General features: G+C 54.3%; 1 protein-coding gene across 1 annotated transcript in view; it reads left to right on the top strand.

Moving 5' to 3' along the window:
• The first annotated feature begins 3,538 nt into the window (after positions 1-3,538).
• EFNB1 (ephrin B1) overlaps positions 3,539-15,248 on the top strand; it is a 60,633-nt gene continuing 48,923 nt past the window's right edge. The window contains exon 1 of the mRNA XM_068157605.1: positions 3,539-3,817. Coding sequence (XP_068013706.1) covers positions 3,702-3,817 — 116 coding nt within the window. The 5' untranslated portion in view covers positions 3,539-3,701. The remainder of the gene's footprint in view (positions 3,818-15,248) is intronic.

Below are 15,248 nucleotides of genomic sequence, written 5' to 3'. Positions count from 1 at the left end.
GTTTCCAGTGCTTCAAGGAGAAGGGATCGGATCCCAAAGTGATGCCAGACCGCTCCTCGTTCTCAGGGTGGGCACAGGGGACCCACAGGCACAGCAACCTCCTTCTGAAGAATTCCTGAGCTCCAGATCCCCACCTGAGCCTGTGCTGGGAGAGCCAGCATCGCCATGGCAACCAGTCATGATGTCATTGGCAGAGCTGATGGGGCAGGGATAGGGTGGAATGGGCAGGCAGCAGGCAGGGCAGGCAGGGCAGGTAGGCAGGGCAGGGCAGGAGCTGCTTCTCCATTTCTCAGCCACAGGGCCTGAGGTTGCCCTCTCCATCCTCCCTCCAAAAAAACAACTATAATCACAATTGTCATTAGATTTTCTCCTCTTTTCTTGGCTATTTTCCATCTCCTTTGACTCAGGGTGACATCAGAACCTCGAAGGTATGCATCCGGGGGGAGCGCAGGCCAGAACGGTTCAACACCGCCCAGCGCCCAAGGATTAGATGTGACAACAAAACACAGACATCTGGCAAGCCCCCACCCAAACTCACCAGTGCCATGGAAGGAGCTGGAGGAGAAATGTGGAAAGGGGGAAAGAACACAAGCAATGGAGAGAAACGGGTCTGGGGAGGGCGACACAGGATGGGACCGGTGAATATTTTCTTAGCTGAAAGCATGAACTGACTTGGGGGGGCAGGGGGGGGGGAAGGGTTTAAATGTTCCTAATAAAAGCAAACTGAATCCAGAGTGGGGTTTTGTGTGTGTGTGTGTGGTGGTGGTGGTGTATTTCCTCCACAGAAATCGAAGGGTTTGTTAAAACATTTGTGATGGGAAGTGAACTGCCTCCAGCTTTCACTTTTCTTAGCAGGAAGAGAACCCACCCTGGAGTTCGCTTGTTTGTTTTTGGTACCAGAAAGCGAAGTGACTCCAAAGCTGTTTATGTGGTTTATGTTTTCCTAACACAAATGAAACTGACTCCAAAAGTTTGTTGCTGAATTTTTTTCTTCCCCCCCCCCCCCCCTTCCCTCCTCCAATTGATTTGAAGGCTGAGAATGTTTTTGTGGCTTTCATAAGGAAAAAGGGAACTGACTCTGGGCTTTATGTTTTTTGTTTGCTTGTTTGTCTGTGTGGGGGGTGGTGGTTGGAAATTGATTGAAATGGAACTGGCTCCAGAGGTGGGTTTTATTAATTATTATTATTAAATAATAATAATGATGATGATGATGATGATGATGATGATGATGATGATGATGATGATGATAATCATCATCATCATAATCTTTCTTGCAATAGAAAGTTGCCTGAATCCAGGCATTTTAACAACAATGATCTAAAAAGTCAGCCAAATTGATTCTGATCTTTTTCCACCCCCCCTCCCCCCCAAACCTTTCCCAAGGTAACAAACCCCTCCACAACCACCAAAAGAAACTAAAAGATCCATAATTTCAGGAAGCCCTTAATAAATAAGAAGCGAACTGAATGCAGAGGTTGTCACAATTGTCTCCCCGAGAAAAAGGATTTCACAGCTTGGTTTATTTCCACCCCCCCCCCCCCCCCCCTCAAAATCTCCAAGAATTAAAACCCTTTTAAGAAAAAGCTCCCAAAAACCCTCAAAAAAACCCCAAACCCTGAAGAGTTTAATAGAAAACTTAAATAGTTTATTAGAGCTCATCACTTTTCTTGCTTAATAGAAACAGAACTGATTCCAGAATTTGGTACTTCCTCCCCCCCAACCCCTTCCCAACTTCCCAGCTCAGGTAGTGATAGGACTAGGGGGAATGGAATGAAGCTGGAGGTGGGGAGATTCAGGCTGGAGGTGAGGAGGAAGTTCTTCCCCATGAGAGTGGTGAAGCCCTGGGATGGGTTGTCCAGGGAGGTGGTTGGGGTGCTGTCCCTGGAGGTGTTTAAGCCCAGGCTGGACGAGGCTCTGGGCAGCCTGATCTAGTGTGGGGTGTCCCTGCCCATGGCAGGGGGGTTGGAACTAGCTGATCCTTGTGGTCCCTTCCAACCCTGACTGATACTATAATACTATGAACTCCAAATTCCTACCATATATATATATATATATATATATATATATATATCCAAATCTCAAAAAGAATCTGGAAAATTTGCCCCAAATATCTGAAACATTCAATAAAAAAAAAAAAAAAAAGGCAGAAAAATAAATAATGGGAAAAAAAGAATCCAAAAGAATTCCAAGGAGCCCCTCAAATTTAGAAAAGAAATATAATAAAAGCAAGAAACCTTCCAACAAAACTTTAAAAGGCCTCAGAAAACCCTTTCAAAAAATCCCCCCCAGACCCCCAAAAGATTAAAAAAAAATCACAAAAAAATCACAAAAAAACGATGAAAATTAGGAACCTGCAGAAAGCCATCAAGAAAGCTCCAAAAATTCCAACCCCCCTCAAAAATAAACCCCCCAAACCTTCAACAAAAATGCTTAAAAATGGCAAAACCCCACCAAAAAGCCTAAATAAAGCCCTATGAAAAATAGAAACCTGCAGAAAGCCTTCACGAAAGCTCCAAAAACCCCTCAAAAAAAACCTCCAAATATGCCTAAAAATATCAAAACCCCACAAAAAATCCTAAATAAAACCCTATGAAAAATAGAAACCTGCAGAAAGCCTTCAAGAAAGCTCCAAAAACCTCCAAAACCCCTCAAAACCCCCCTCCAAACATGCCAAAAAAGTCAAAACCCCACCAAAAATCCTAAATAAAACCCTATGAAAATTAGAAGCCTGCAGAAAGCCTTCAAGAAAGCTCCAAAAATTCCAAAACCCTTCCAAACATGCCTAAAAATGTCAAAACCCCCACCAAAAAGCCTAAAAAAAAACCCTTATGAAAAATAGAAGCCTGCAGAAAGCCTTCAAGAAAGCTCCAAAAACTTCCCCAAACCCTCCCAAAACCCCTCCAAAGATGCCTAGAAATGTCAAACCCCCACCAAAAATCCTACCCCCTCCCAAACAATGAAACCCACAACTTAAAAAGTGTAAAAAGAGCCTCCCCAAGACCCTCGAAAACTTTCAACCCCCCTCCACAGAGTTTCGAAAAACCTCTTACGACCTTCCACGATCCCAAACCTCCTTCCCAACCCCTCTCAACGCGGCGATGCCGCCTCGTATTTGGGGCCGGTCACCCCCACCCGCAGCCTCTCGCCTCCCTCCCCGTCGATGCTTTCCCGGGAGGAGGCGAAGGGAGGGGGCCAGCAGCAGCCGCTGGGCGGCGCTGTTGGATCGCGGCTGAATGACGGAAGAGGCGGACGCGGCGGAGAGGAGGGGGACACGGGGATGGGGATGGGCCGTCGGGACCCCGGCGCCCCGATTGTCCTTTCCCATCCCCTTTTCCCCCCCCGGTTCAAGCGGTGAGCGGTGTGAACGGGAGGGGTTGTTGGGGGGGGTGGGGGGTGGAGAGGTGAGGTGTTAAAAAAACAGAAAAGCGACGCGCGCCCTTTAAGAGCAGCAAGTGGGCGTGACCCGCCGCTCAAGGCCCCCCCCGCGCCGCTCAGCCATTGGCCGCTCCGCTTAGGGCTGCCCGTGGCGTTGCCTGCGCGGAGCAGTAGAGGGAACGCCGAGGCGGGCGGCGCCGCTGTGCGGGAGGGGACGGCGGCGGCAGCGGCGGCGGAGGAGGAGGCGGCGGGACGGGAGCCGGAGGAAGGCGGCGGGGAAGCGGCATGGGCGCCTGACGCCCGTCCCGTCCCGCCGCCGAGGGACGATGGCGCGGCCCCGCGGCGGGCGGTGGTTGCTGGGCGTCCTCCTCGCCCTGTGCCGCTTCGCCGCGCCGTTCGCCAAGAGCCTGGAACCGGTCTCCTGGAGCTCCAGTAACCCAAAGTACGTGCAACGGAGGGGCGCGGGGGAACGGAGAGGGGGAAGCGGGGATGGGGGGGGGGGGGGGAGAGAAAGCCGCCTCGCACCCCCCCCCTCGGCAAAATACGAGAACCTGGGAAAAATCACCCCAGAAATGAATGTAACCCAGCCCGCAAGATTCCAGAGGAGAACTCCCCTCCCCGGGAAGCGGAGCGCGGAGCGGCTGGAGGCTGCGGGCGACGGACGGAGAGGAGCGACCCCGGGCTGGAGTACGGACCCTCGCTGAGCCCCGGCTGCTTCCCGGGGCTGCTGCGGTTTTTGTGCTGACCCACACCCCAGGCTTTTAAGGGTTTCTTTCCCCAGCTTTTAAAGACTGGGGCTTAGGAATAAACCTTTTCCTACCTTTAAATCTTTTTGCCTTTTTTTTTTGCCATCTGGTGGCTTTTTCTTTCCTTTTTTCTTTTTTCTTTTTTTTTTTTTTTCCTGTTTAATTTAAAATATTTTTTCCTCTTTTCTTTTTAAATTTTTATTATTATTATTATTATTATTATTTTTCACCTTTAATTCCTCCTCCCCGGAGCTTGGGGAGGCTCCGAAGGTGCTGCTGCCTCTCCGCGGGCCGGCTGCCCGCTCCCCGGTCTCACACCGACGCTACAGATGGATTTATCCTCTTTATCTTTCATTTTAATTTTAGTACATATATATATGTATTTTTTCTCCTCCCCCCCAGGACTTTTTTCTTTCTCCAAGCAGCTCATGGTGGAAAGCGAGCAGGGCGGGGGGGGTGGGTAGGATTTGGTGCCGGTGGGACCACCCCGGTCCGGCGAACAAAGCCGGCGGTGGGGCTCCTCCGCAGCCCTCCTCTGCCTCGACGTATCCCCACATTCCCTACATCCATACGTTCTGTATCGGTCTGTGCCTCTGTCCCGGCCGAGGTGCGGGAACAATGAAGAGGGGATGAAGGGTGAGGAGGAGAAGGTGGAGTGGAAGGTGCCTGAGCGGTCACTGCTGCCCTGGGATGGTGTCAGGGTGGTTTTGCTCGCCCTCTTGCTGGGCTTTATCTTGTAAATCATGGAATGTTTGTTGATTTTAGCCCCTTCTCGGCTTAGAAAACAATAAATCCTGCTTGCAGCCTGGGCTGGGTTTTTTTTTTCCCCTTTTTTTTTTTTCCCCTCTTTTTTCCCCAACCACATTCCTCACAAAAGAGAGTTTTGGAGGGTTGGAGAGGACTGAAACGATTTGGTCAACCTTCCTTGCTTGGACGCTTTTACTCTGAGCCAGCCGTTTATGGCTGCTTTTTCTTTTTGTGGTGGAAAAAAAAAACCCAAAAGGCAACTTCGGAGGCTGAACAGCCTCGAACTCCTGCTCAGCGTGCTGGGAACGCTGGGATGAGGTTGTGGAAGCTCCCGTGAGCTGCTTCTCCTTGCTTGGTGTGGCTTCTCTTGCCTTCCCTTTGGAGACGTGTCCGCTGGCAGGGAGCAGAACGAACCCTTTGAGGCTTTTCTCCTGGGAATTGCTTGGGTTTGTGAGTTGGTGAGGGAGAGGCAGGCAGTCTGGCTCCCCCAAAAAAGTTAAAAATGTACCTTTTTATGTGAGAAAGGGCAAGTGGGGGTGGAAAAGGTTTGGGCTTGCTGCTGCTCGTGGCCATGTTGCCCCAGTCCCCTTCCTTAGTGTTGGGTTTATTAAATGGCCGAGGCCTGGGACACTGGGAGGACGTGATATGCACACCAGGGGGGTTTTCACCCTTCTCTCTGCCTCCTGAGAGGCTGCTGGTGCCTGGCACTGAGCCTTGGGTGTGGTGGGCTCTGAGGTGTCCCTTCCCCTGGGGCATTGCTTGAGGATTCTCAAGGTTCTCTCCCAGTTCGGAGCTTGGAGGTGGTTTGTCCGCAGTGTGGCTTTCTGGTTGGGTGCTGTCCCGCGTGGGGACTGCTCTGGTGGGTGCCTCGTGTTGGGTGTGGGCTTGGGGAGGGTGCTGCTGCTTCTCCAGGTCTCTGAGGAGTGCCAAAATGTCATCATTTCCACCCAGAAATGGCTCTGCTGGGGTGGGATCCCATGATGGGGCAGGATCCGCTCCTGGGTTTTGCTGTGGTGGGTGCTGTGTTGCCCAGCCACGAGCTCCTCTGACCCTGGGCCCTCACCTTTGGAGCCCTGTGTTGAGGCTCTGCATTGTTTCAGACCTTCATTGCTGTTGCAGGTTGGGTGGCACCGGGCAGAGCCTCTTCCTGGTCGCTTCTGCCTGCGACCACATTGGAGTGAACCAGTCTGGGGGTGTACAAAGTCCAGTTCTAGTCTGAGGAGAAGCTGAGCTCTTTGTTGTGCTGGGTTTAAACCTGGGTGGATCTGTTAACCACCCTCCCTCACGTGCCCACCACCCTATTTTGGGCTTCCAAGGCATCTGTGGGCAATGCCTTGCCTGTGCCAACTCTCTGCCAAGCTTTAACTCTTGCTTTTGGAGTGAAGAGAATGAAAGCTATAAAAACCCACCACCACTCAGTGGAATTTTCCAACAGATAGAAGGAGAAAACATTTCACCTTGGGATCTGCTGGAAATAAGGAAAAGATTTTCCTGCCCTTCGTCCCCTGGGCAGCGCTGACAGCGTCTGGGGTTATGACTTCACCAGGATGTCCTTGGTGGGTTCCTGGTCTTGTGGTGGTTATCAGAATGTGATGCTGATAATGTGTCTGATAGGAGGAATGGTTTCCTGGTGGAGTTAAGGCCAGCTGAAGCTGTAGTGCTCTGTGCTGTACTGGGAAGCGTCTCCCTTTGGCTGCTCTGCGTGTGTCCAAAAGTTGGCGGTGAAGTGGTCACCATTGTCCTATTGTGATCAACTCTGTCTTTTAAGGGCAAAAAACCCAAGGCCTAGAAATGCTTCTGCTGAGTCAAAATCTGCAATTGTCCTAAACCTGTGTTTGGGATGGGCTGGGAGTGAGCTAAATCTCCTCTCAGTACGTTTTTCCCACCCCCAGATGTCCGAGGAGCCCCTTGGAAAGACTCTCGGGGAGCGAAAATGGTTTTAATGTCATTCCATCGTGTCCAAAGGGGGTTTTGGAGGGGGAGATGGAGGGATGTGTTTGGGGTTTAACCCACCCCTGTGCAGCCCAGCCAGGGGGGCTGGTGAGAGCGTGCTGGCCTTGGGCAGCCAGGGGATAGCCGGCGAAGTTCTGGCTTCGATCCTTTCGGAGCTCCCTTGGCTGTAATTCCGGAGAAATATTGACCCTGGTGGGCTCCTGTGCCGGCCGTTAAAAGGAAGCATTCCTCATAAAATATGGCTTGGAAAATTCATTTCGGGCTGGAATTTGCCTCTCCAGAAAGTATTTTAATAAGGAGGTGGGGGAAATGGGACACATCATCCACACGGCTCCGCAGGACGGGCCCTTGCTGCTCAGCTTCGCTCTTTTCTTGTTCACCCCCCCTGCTCCCACCTCAGATAAAGTTTTACTGGGCTCTGCTCGCTTGCTAGCTCAGTGGAACAACTCAGCAACCTTCTGAAGACAAAATAACTACATGGATTTCACACAAAAAAAAAGTACAGGGAGAAGAAGGGGTGGGGGAGAAACCCCACTCCGAGGCGAAAGTCTAACCCTTTGTGGGATTCTTAGTCTGCCTTTGGCGTTAAGGTGTCCCACAGAGCTCTGCGAGCGCTGGGCGTGAAGCTTGCTCTGTCTTTGCCTTCTTTTAATGACATTTCTGAGGCACAAAGTTCTCATAGGGAGGCTCTTTCCCGAGGGGGATAGCCAGGCCTGGAGCTCTGCATGGGTGCACTCAGGCTTCTTGGAGCAGATGGAGTTGAATTACCGTCGTGGTGGGTGCAGGAGGTGTTTTGTAGTGCAAGAAGTTGGGAGAGAGGGAAAACACGTTCCTTGTTTTTCAGTTGAAAGCCATATGTGGCCTGTGGAGCCTTTGGAGGCTCCCATCTCCTGGAGGCTGGGACTCCCCGGGGTACACGGGAGGTCCCGTAAAGGATCCTGTGGGATCTGATGAGATTTGGGCCTTTGCTGAATCTCTGAAGGTTGGTTTGGATTTAAGTGAACCTGGGCAGTTTGCATCTCAGTTGGAGTTTCCCTCTGGAATGAAGGAGCCCTTTCCCAGCGCCCTGAGAGGGTGCTAGGGTGAGCCCTTAGCTGGGCACTGTGGGGTTGTGCTGGTGGAGGGAGCCTGGTGCGGGGCTCTTGGGTGTTCTCTCAGCATAGGGGGGCTCTTGCTACGAGTCCCCCAAGCCCAAAACGCCTGTGCCCAGCCTAGCTGCCCTTCTTGCTGGGCTCAGGAGGGAAGGAAAGGAGCATCTGGGGCTCCTGGTGTGTCACTTGGGAATGAGTTCATTAATTTCAATTAAAAAAGCGAGCGAGCGCAGGCAGGGCTGCGGCTGTGGCAGTAGCTGGGTAAATACCGCTGGATTCTATAAAATGGATTTAACTGCTTCCTTGGAAAGGAAAAAAGAGCTGTGATGGGGTGGCTGATTGATTGTAAAAGGAGCCCGGAGCTCGCTCCGGAGCGGAACAGCTGCTGCAGCTCCTCGGAGCCGCCTGGCAGCGGGGACGGCATGGGGCGCCGAGGCCTTTTCGGACCCGGGGGGGCTGCGTCCCTTTGCTGCACCTGAGCTGCTCCGTCGCTTAGGGCTTGAAGCTGCTTCTTGGATCCTTGTCCCTAAACAGGGGGAGATGTGCCCACAGCCCAGGTCAGGTGGGCAGGGGTGGCTCTGAGCTGCAGAGAGCCCTCCCGAGCGGTTTTACTGGGCAGGCAGAGATCCTCCTTGAGTAGCTTTACTGGGTGGGCAGTGGTCCACATTGAGCAGCTTTACTGGGCCGGCAGAGATTCCCTCCCTGATCCACTTTACTGGTGAAGAGGGGTCCCCCCTAAGCCCTGGACGTGTTTGTACTGGTTGGGAATGTCGAAGAGCTGTGTGTGCAGTCTCTTGCATGACACATATTGGGAGGTGCTGGGTTGTCCCCTGGAAACTGGAGAGGCTCTGTCTTTCCATGTGGGACTGCTGGATCCCACCTGCCCCACGGCTTCCTGGCGGTTCTCCGGTCCCTGCGCCCTGTCGGTCGTGGGCAGCGCGGTGGCAGCGCTGCTGGGAAGCCCGAGGAGCGTCGGGCTCTGGTGGGAAAACATCTTGTACCGATCAGTAGCACATGCTACTTGGAGTCTGGCAGCTGAAACAGGGTGGGGAGAAACAAAGCTGAAATCCTCTCTGTGTCTAATTAATGATCGCCCCTATCGGGAGAGCTGGAGGAGGACTCTGGGCTCAGCGCTATCGCAGCGTCACATCTGGGCAGGAATGTGGCGGCAGGGCTGCAGGGCTTTTGTTGTGCTTGCCTCAAAGAACCGAGGTCCTTTCTGCTGCTTTCCAACCTTTTTGCAGCTTTTTGATGCTCTTCTCCTTCCTGTCCCTCGCTCTGGGGCAGGTGGCACGGTGGAGAAGCCTCCTTTGCCGATCGGGGGCAGGGGGGTGGTGGCGTTTTGCCTGTTTGTGGAGAGATTTGGCCCTTGGTGCATCCTTTGGGCAGGTTTCTTTTGCTCCTCGTGGGCTGTCTGGTTGGAACACCGGTGTTCTGCTCATGGCTGGGCTGGAGCCTCAGGATCCTGGCATTCCAGGCTCCGCCAGCTTGTCCAGGCTTGGTTCCAGATGAGTCGGACAAGCCGAGGCTGAACGTCCTGCTTGGTTAGGCTGGATTGGTGCCCAGGGTGGGGTTTGCATGGCCTCTGCGCTTTCAGGGAGCAAAGTTTTCCCTCTGGGACTGGAGCCAAACCCTGCTGAAGCTGCAGGGTGATGCCCATTTGGGATGGGGGTGCTTGGGTGTCTCCAGCACCCTTCTCCTTGAGGAGAGCCAGAAGATGGGGGGTGGCACCGAGGGCGGGGGTGGGTTTCTCATGGTGTTTCAGCGAGTGGTGGCTTCTGGAGCTCTCCCTGCCGGCGCCTCCGTCTGGGATGCAGCCCGGCTCAGGTGCCGGCGTGGCAGTGCCGCCCCGGCCGAGCCGAGCAGCTGTGCTTGAGCAATGCCAGCTATTTATATCCTCTCGCCTGCTCCGGAATAACCTCTTCTAGCTGCCGCCTGCTCTTCCCAGGTGGGCTGCTCCCCCTTCCCAAGGCTGTGGGGCTGGGCTGCCGGGAGAGCTGCACCAGGACCTGGCGGGGTTTAAGTGTCCAGCCATGAGATTGGTGTTATCCAGGGCTTCCATCCCACCGTGGTGCTGTGCCTGCGTGAACGTCCACGTGTACCATGGCAGGGGGGCTGGGCTGTGGTGAGAGGCTTTGTGTGAACCCAGTTTGACGTAGGTTGGCTCTCACTGGTGCCAGCACGGAGGTGCTGGGGGCAGGGTGCCAAGGGGATGCCCCGTGAGCTCTCTCTCTGCTCCCTTGTGATATTTTAGAAGCAGTCTCCTCTTGGTGGCTGGGTCCTGCCTCTCTGCGAAGGCTTGGCATGGCAGTGCCCTCCCTTGAAGGGGGACCCAGCTGTTTCTGTTGACTTAGGGAGAGACTTTCTCACTCTCCTCAACTACCTGAAGAGTGATTGGAGTGAGGCAAGTATTGATCTGTTCTCCCAAGTAGCAAGACAGGATGAGAGGGAGCAGCCTCAAGTTGCACCACAGGAGGTTTAGGTTTGACATGAGGAATAATTTCTTCCCCTAAAGGATTGTCAAGCCATGGAACAGGCTGCCCAGGGCAGTGATGGAGTCCCCATCCCTTAAGGGGTTTAAAGGCTGTGTAGATGTGGTGCTGAGGGATGTGCTTTAGTAGCAGACTTGGTAGTGTTGGGTTCATAGTTGGACTTGAAGATTTTAAAGGTCTTTTGCAGCCTAAATGATTCTGTCCCCCTCATTACTCCATGGGGCAACCTGAGAGCTGCCTTCCAATACCCAAAAGGATCCTACAGCAAGGCTGGAGAGGGACTTTTCATGAGGGTGTCTAGAGAGAGGGCAAGGGGGAATGGTTTGAAGCTGAGGGAGAGCAGGGTTAGACTGGAACTGAGGAAGAAGTTCCTCAGTACAAGGGTGGTGAGACTCTGGAATAGGTTGCCCAGAGTGGTTGTGGATACCCCCTCCGTGGAGCTGTTTAAGGCCATATTGGGTGAAGCCTTGGGCAACCAACTCTGGTGCCCATGGTGGGGGGGTGGAATAGATGATCTCTGAGGTCCCTTCCAACCTCAGCCATTCTGTGATTCACTTCCTGGAAATCCTTTTCCTTGCACTTGGTGACTCCCTGGCTTGGAGCATGAGCTCAGCGTTGGAGACCTTCCACCCAACTTGGCTTTCAGCATCCTTTTGAGTAGGTTCTTCAGGAAGCAAAGTGTGTTTTCGGTGCTTATCAGCTATAAATAGCCTTACACCGTTAATATTGATCCCTGAGCGTTCACATGTTCTCCTCAAGGCCAGGAAATGTCTGCAGTTGCCCATGTGTTAGTGCAGGGCCGAGACTCAACACCATCATCTCATTGCTAGCAGTTCTACTGTTTAATGGGCCCCTGAAATGTGTGGGCACAGGCTGGGGTGTGGACTTGTGCACAGGGACAGCTCAGGCAGCAGTGCAGCGTGAAACTTGGGGATGCAGTGACGGTGCTGGGGGTTTCGGTGGTGCTGGTGGCTGTGGTGGTGGTGCTTGGAGGTTTCAGTGATGCTCAAGCCTGTGGTGGTGGTGCTTAGGGATGCAATGATAGTGCTTGGGAATGTAGTGGTGCTCAGGGAGATTGCATTCTTGAGCATCGCCAAAACCCCCAGCACAGTGATGGTGCTCAGGGGTTTGGTGATGCTCAGGCATGCGATGATGATCCTGGGCTCTGGCATCCTTTGTGTTCATTGGTTTATTGCAGCCCTCCAGCTCCCACCGGGGATTTGGGGGGCAAATTGTCAGCGTGCCCTGGGAAGTGGCAATAGATGTAATGCAGGAGGTGGCCGGTTTGGGCCCGGGCGAGGGCTCAGGGCAGGCTCCCCCTGTGGTGGCAGGGCTGAGGGCGCAGGCTGGGCGCAGCTGGGCGGGTGGCATATGGAAAGGATCTGGGTGTAATATCCCCGGCTGCAGCGCGGCTTTGCTGAAGAGGCCACTTCAGCAGGGGACGCGGCGTGGTTAGTCCTCCCGGCTGACACATCCCAGGCCTTCCTCAGACTTGAAAGAGCTTGAGCTCGCCTTTGAATCTGAGGATTTATAGCCCTTTTAGGCCTCTCCAATAAAAGCACGGCTCCCTCCTCAGACAGAGCCCACCGTCTCCCTCCTCCGGGCTCATTATCCCGGGGATTTGTGTTGCTTGCTCTCGCTCTGTTGTTCGCTACCGCTGCTTTCTTCAGATGTGCGGCCGAGAACTTCAGAGCATAAAGGCAGAGCTGGAGGAGCTGCAGGTCCTGGCTGCGCTGCCAGGATGTGGCCCCTGCCATGATCTTGAATGAAGGTGGCTAGCAGCGTGCGGGGCGAGGCTGCTCGTCCGATGGTGGTGGGGGGATGTTGGCATCTCTGCAGCTGGGGAGCTTTGGCTCCCCTTGCCTGCCGAGTTCCTGGTGATCTCCCAGCTGTCCCTTGAGGGCTGTGAGCAAACAGGGATGAGCTCCCATCCCACTGGATGAGCACATGGAGAAAGTCCACCCGGTCTTGCCTCAGAACACAGAATGAACCAAGTTGGAAAAGACCTCAGAGATCATCAGGTCCAACCTCTCACCCAGCACCATCTGATCAACTCAACCATGGCACCAAGGGCCTCATCCAGACTCTTCCTAAACACCTCCAGGGATGGGGACTCTACCACCTCCCTGGGCAGCACATCCCAAGGGCCAACCTCTCTTGCTGGGAAGAACTTCTTCCTCCCCTCCAGCCTAAACCTCCCCTGGCACAGCTTGAGACTGTGTCCTCTTGTTCTGGTGCTGGGTGCCTGGCCTCATCTCGGCACATGTAGGCACTTCAGCATCCTCAGCTCTACAGCTCGTGTCTGCTATATACAGGCACGTCAAGCCTCTAACTGCTTAAAGAGAGGCTTAGGAAAGAGTCCAGAGGAACGACATAATAATTATTGTATTACAAATTGTTTCCTTTAATGGGTCCTGTCGGATCGCTCAGTCTGCAGAACACATTGTGCCTTCCCCCCAGCCCCTTTCCACTGCTCCAGCTTCCCCTGCAAACCTGGCCCTGCTGGAAAATTCCTCCTGCCGACGAGCTGAGGTGGTGGGGTGAGGAGCTGGGGGGCTGTGTGAGGACCCCCCAGCAAGGCGAGGGGAGAATGCGGTGGCCCCATCTCCACGGAGGGCTCTTCTCCCGGTGGCTGGGTGGTGGGCCCTTCCCCATCCCGTGCTTCGGAGCGTGACATCACCCTGGACTTCACTCATCCCACAGGCTTTTGTGCTGGTGGCACCTCCAGCTGCGATGCTCAGAGCTCAAGGGCACCTTACTCACTGGTCAAAAACTTCTTGCCCTGCCCGCACCGGTGCCGCAGGCAGAGCAGGACGGGCAGAGCGTGGTTCCTGCCCTTCCCTGGCGTTCTGGGGCTTGCGTTGGTGGTAGACGGCTCCCAGGCAGCTCTCTGGCAGCTCTCGCCCCCCGAGGGCCGTGGGGTGTAAGGAGAGGAGCCACGAGCGGCAGCAGCAGGGACTTTTTCTGTAGCCCCCAAAGAATCAACGTGTTGGAATTAAGCAGCAGGTTTCGTTTCTTCAAGGCCGAGCAGCAAATATGTTTTAAATTTGGCAGCCGGCAGCGGGGAGAGCGGGTGGGAGAAATTTTCCAGGTATTGCGTTACACTTTCCCCTAGAAGGGCTCTGCTTTGGGGCTGGGGATTAGGAGGAGGAGAGGAGGGGAGGGGGCGCCCCGGGCGCGGGGATGGACGGGGGCTGCAGACCCCCTTCCTCGGCTGCGGCCGGGCTGCGCCGCTCGCCCCGCCTGACTCAGAGCTGTGCTGCGGGGGCCGGCCGGGATTAATTTTTGGGATTCCTCCCTCTGGGTGCGATGGGAAATTTCCACCTGGCCGTGGGCACCGCCCCGCTCCCCTGGCTTGCCAGGCTTGGCCTTGCCCTCCTCCCCTCCTCTGATGTCTATAATAAATGCTTCATGCAAGAGCGAGCCTGGGATCCACTCCCAGCACGGAACTGGGGCTGGGCCAATTAGGCAATTATTTGAGAAGAAGTTGTTAGACTAAAAACTAATAATTCTTCACTTGCGTGGGGGTTTTCTTGGTTGGGGGAAGGCCTGGCCAATGCATCAGCCAGCAGCTGCTCTCCAGTGGGATGAGCTGGGTGGGGGGGCTCTGCCTGGCCCCTGCTGTGGTGGCCTCTGCTTGCAGTTGCTGAGCCCCCACCCCGCCGAGCTCCCTCTCTGTTGGCAGGATGGGGATTTGCCCCTTGAAGCAAGAAGGAATTGAGGGCTTGGTATCTTGTGCTGCCTGTCCCAAACCCCCTGCCACTCAACTGTCCCTCTCCCCTGCATGTCCCTCATCTCTGGTGGCCCTGGAGCAACCCTTCCAGAGCTGGCACTGCTGCATCCTATTGTTCCCAACTTCCTTCCCAGCAGGAGGAGGATGAGATGTTCTCAAAGAGGTGGGGAAGGGCTGTTGGGGGATGGCAGAGCCCCTTTCCCTCTCAGTGGGTAGAGCCACAGTGCTCCACGGTTTGGAGGCCTGGCCAGGATAGGGTTTCAAGGAGGTGCAAAGGGCTGGAGGTGGCTGGGATTTCCCTTTCAACTCTTTTTGGGTTTGAATCTGATGTATTCTGTTTTTTGGTTGCACATCCACGTTGCCTCCTTCCCCTGCACCCTTGTTAGTGGCAGCTAATTGCTGAAATAATTGGGGTGGCAATGGCCTGTCAAGGCAGCAGAGGAGGAAGAGGAGGATCCATTGTGTGGCCCCTCTGAGCCTTCTCCCACTTCTCCATCATGCACCACCATAGCTTTGTGCCTCTGCAGTGTTGCTCCAGCAGAACTTTTGTTCCATGGTTTCTTTCCTTGTTTCACTTGCCCACAGGAAAACTTGTTGGGAATGGAGGAAAACCTGCCTGTGGGATGTTGGGGCTGACAGGATTGGCTCAGCTGCTTGCTCCCATCCTGCTGGCAGTGGGTGCCAGGGCTTGGGTCTGTGGGTGGCAACCTGATGAGGGGCACAGCCCTGACGGTTTTGGGGGGTGACAAATGGTGGTGCAGAGGCCAGTCTGTTGTCTCTGTGTCTTGGGCTCTTCCCCTTGTGTTCCTTAGCAGCATTCACCTTTGATCCCAAAAGGATGGGGAGAGGATGGCACCCTGGGGTACTGGTGTCCTCCCAGGGACAATCCCACATAGCTGGCATGAGGTGGGTCCCACACAAGTCCATTCCCAGGACCAAGTCCCGATCCCAGGCAGCTTCACCGCTTGGCAATGCTTTTGATCTCTGCCCTGCCTCGCTTAGCGATGGGTGCCGCTTCCCTAATTACCCTCTTCACGTGGGGCTGTGCTGGTTGTTTGTGCTTACCCTGGTCTGTCTCCCAGGAAAAAAAGAATGAAATCCCCTTGGCAGG

This window comes from Melanerpes formicivorus, unplaced genomic scaffold (genome assembly GCF_026170545.1).
Source record: "Melanerpes formicivorus ecotype bairdi unplaced genomic scaffold, bMelFor1.0.p_v2 SCAF_37, whole genome shotgun sequence".
NCBI classification, from domain to species: domain Eukaryota; kingdom Metazoa; phylum Chordata; class Aves; order Piciformes; family Picidae; genus Melanerpes; species Melanerpes formicivorus.
The sequence above is the reverse complement of the archived record's forward strand: the minus strand, read 5'-3'. Positions and strand labels throughout refer to the sequence as shown.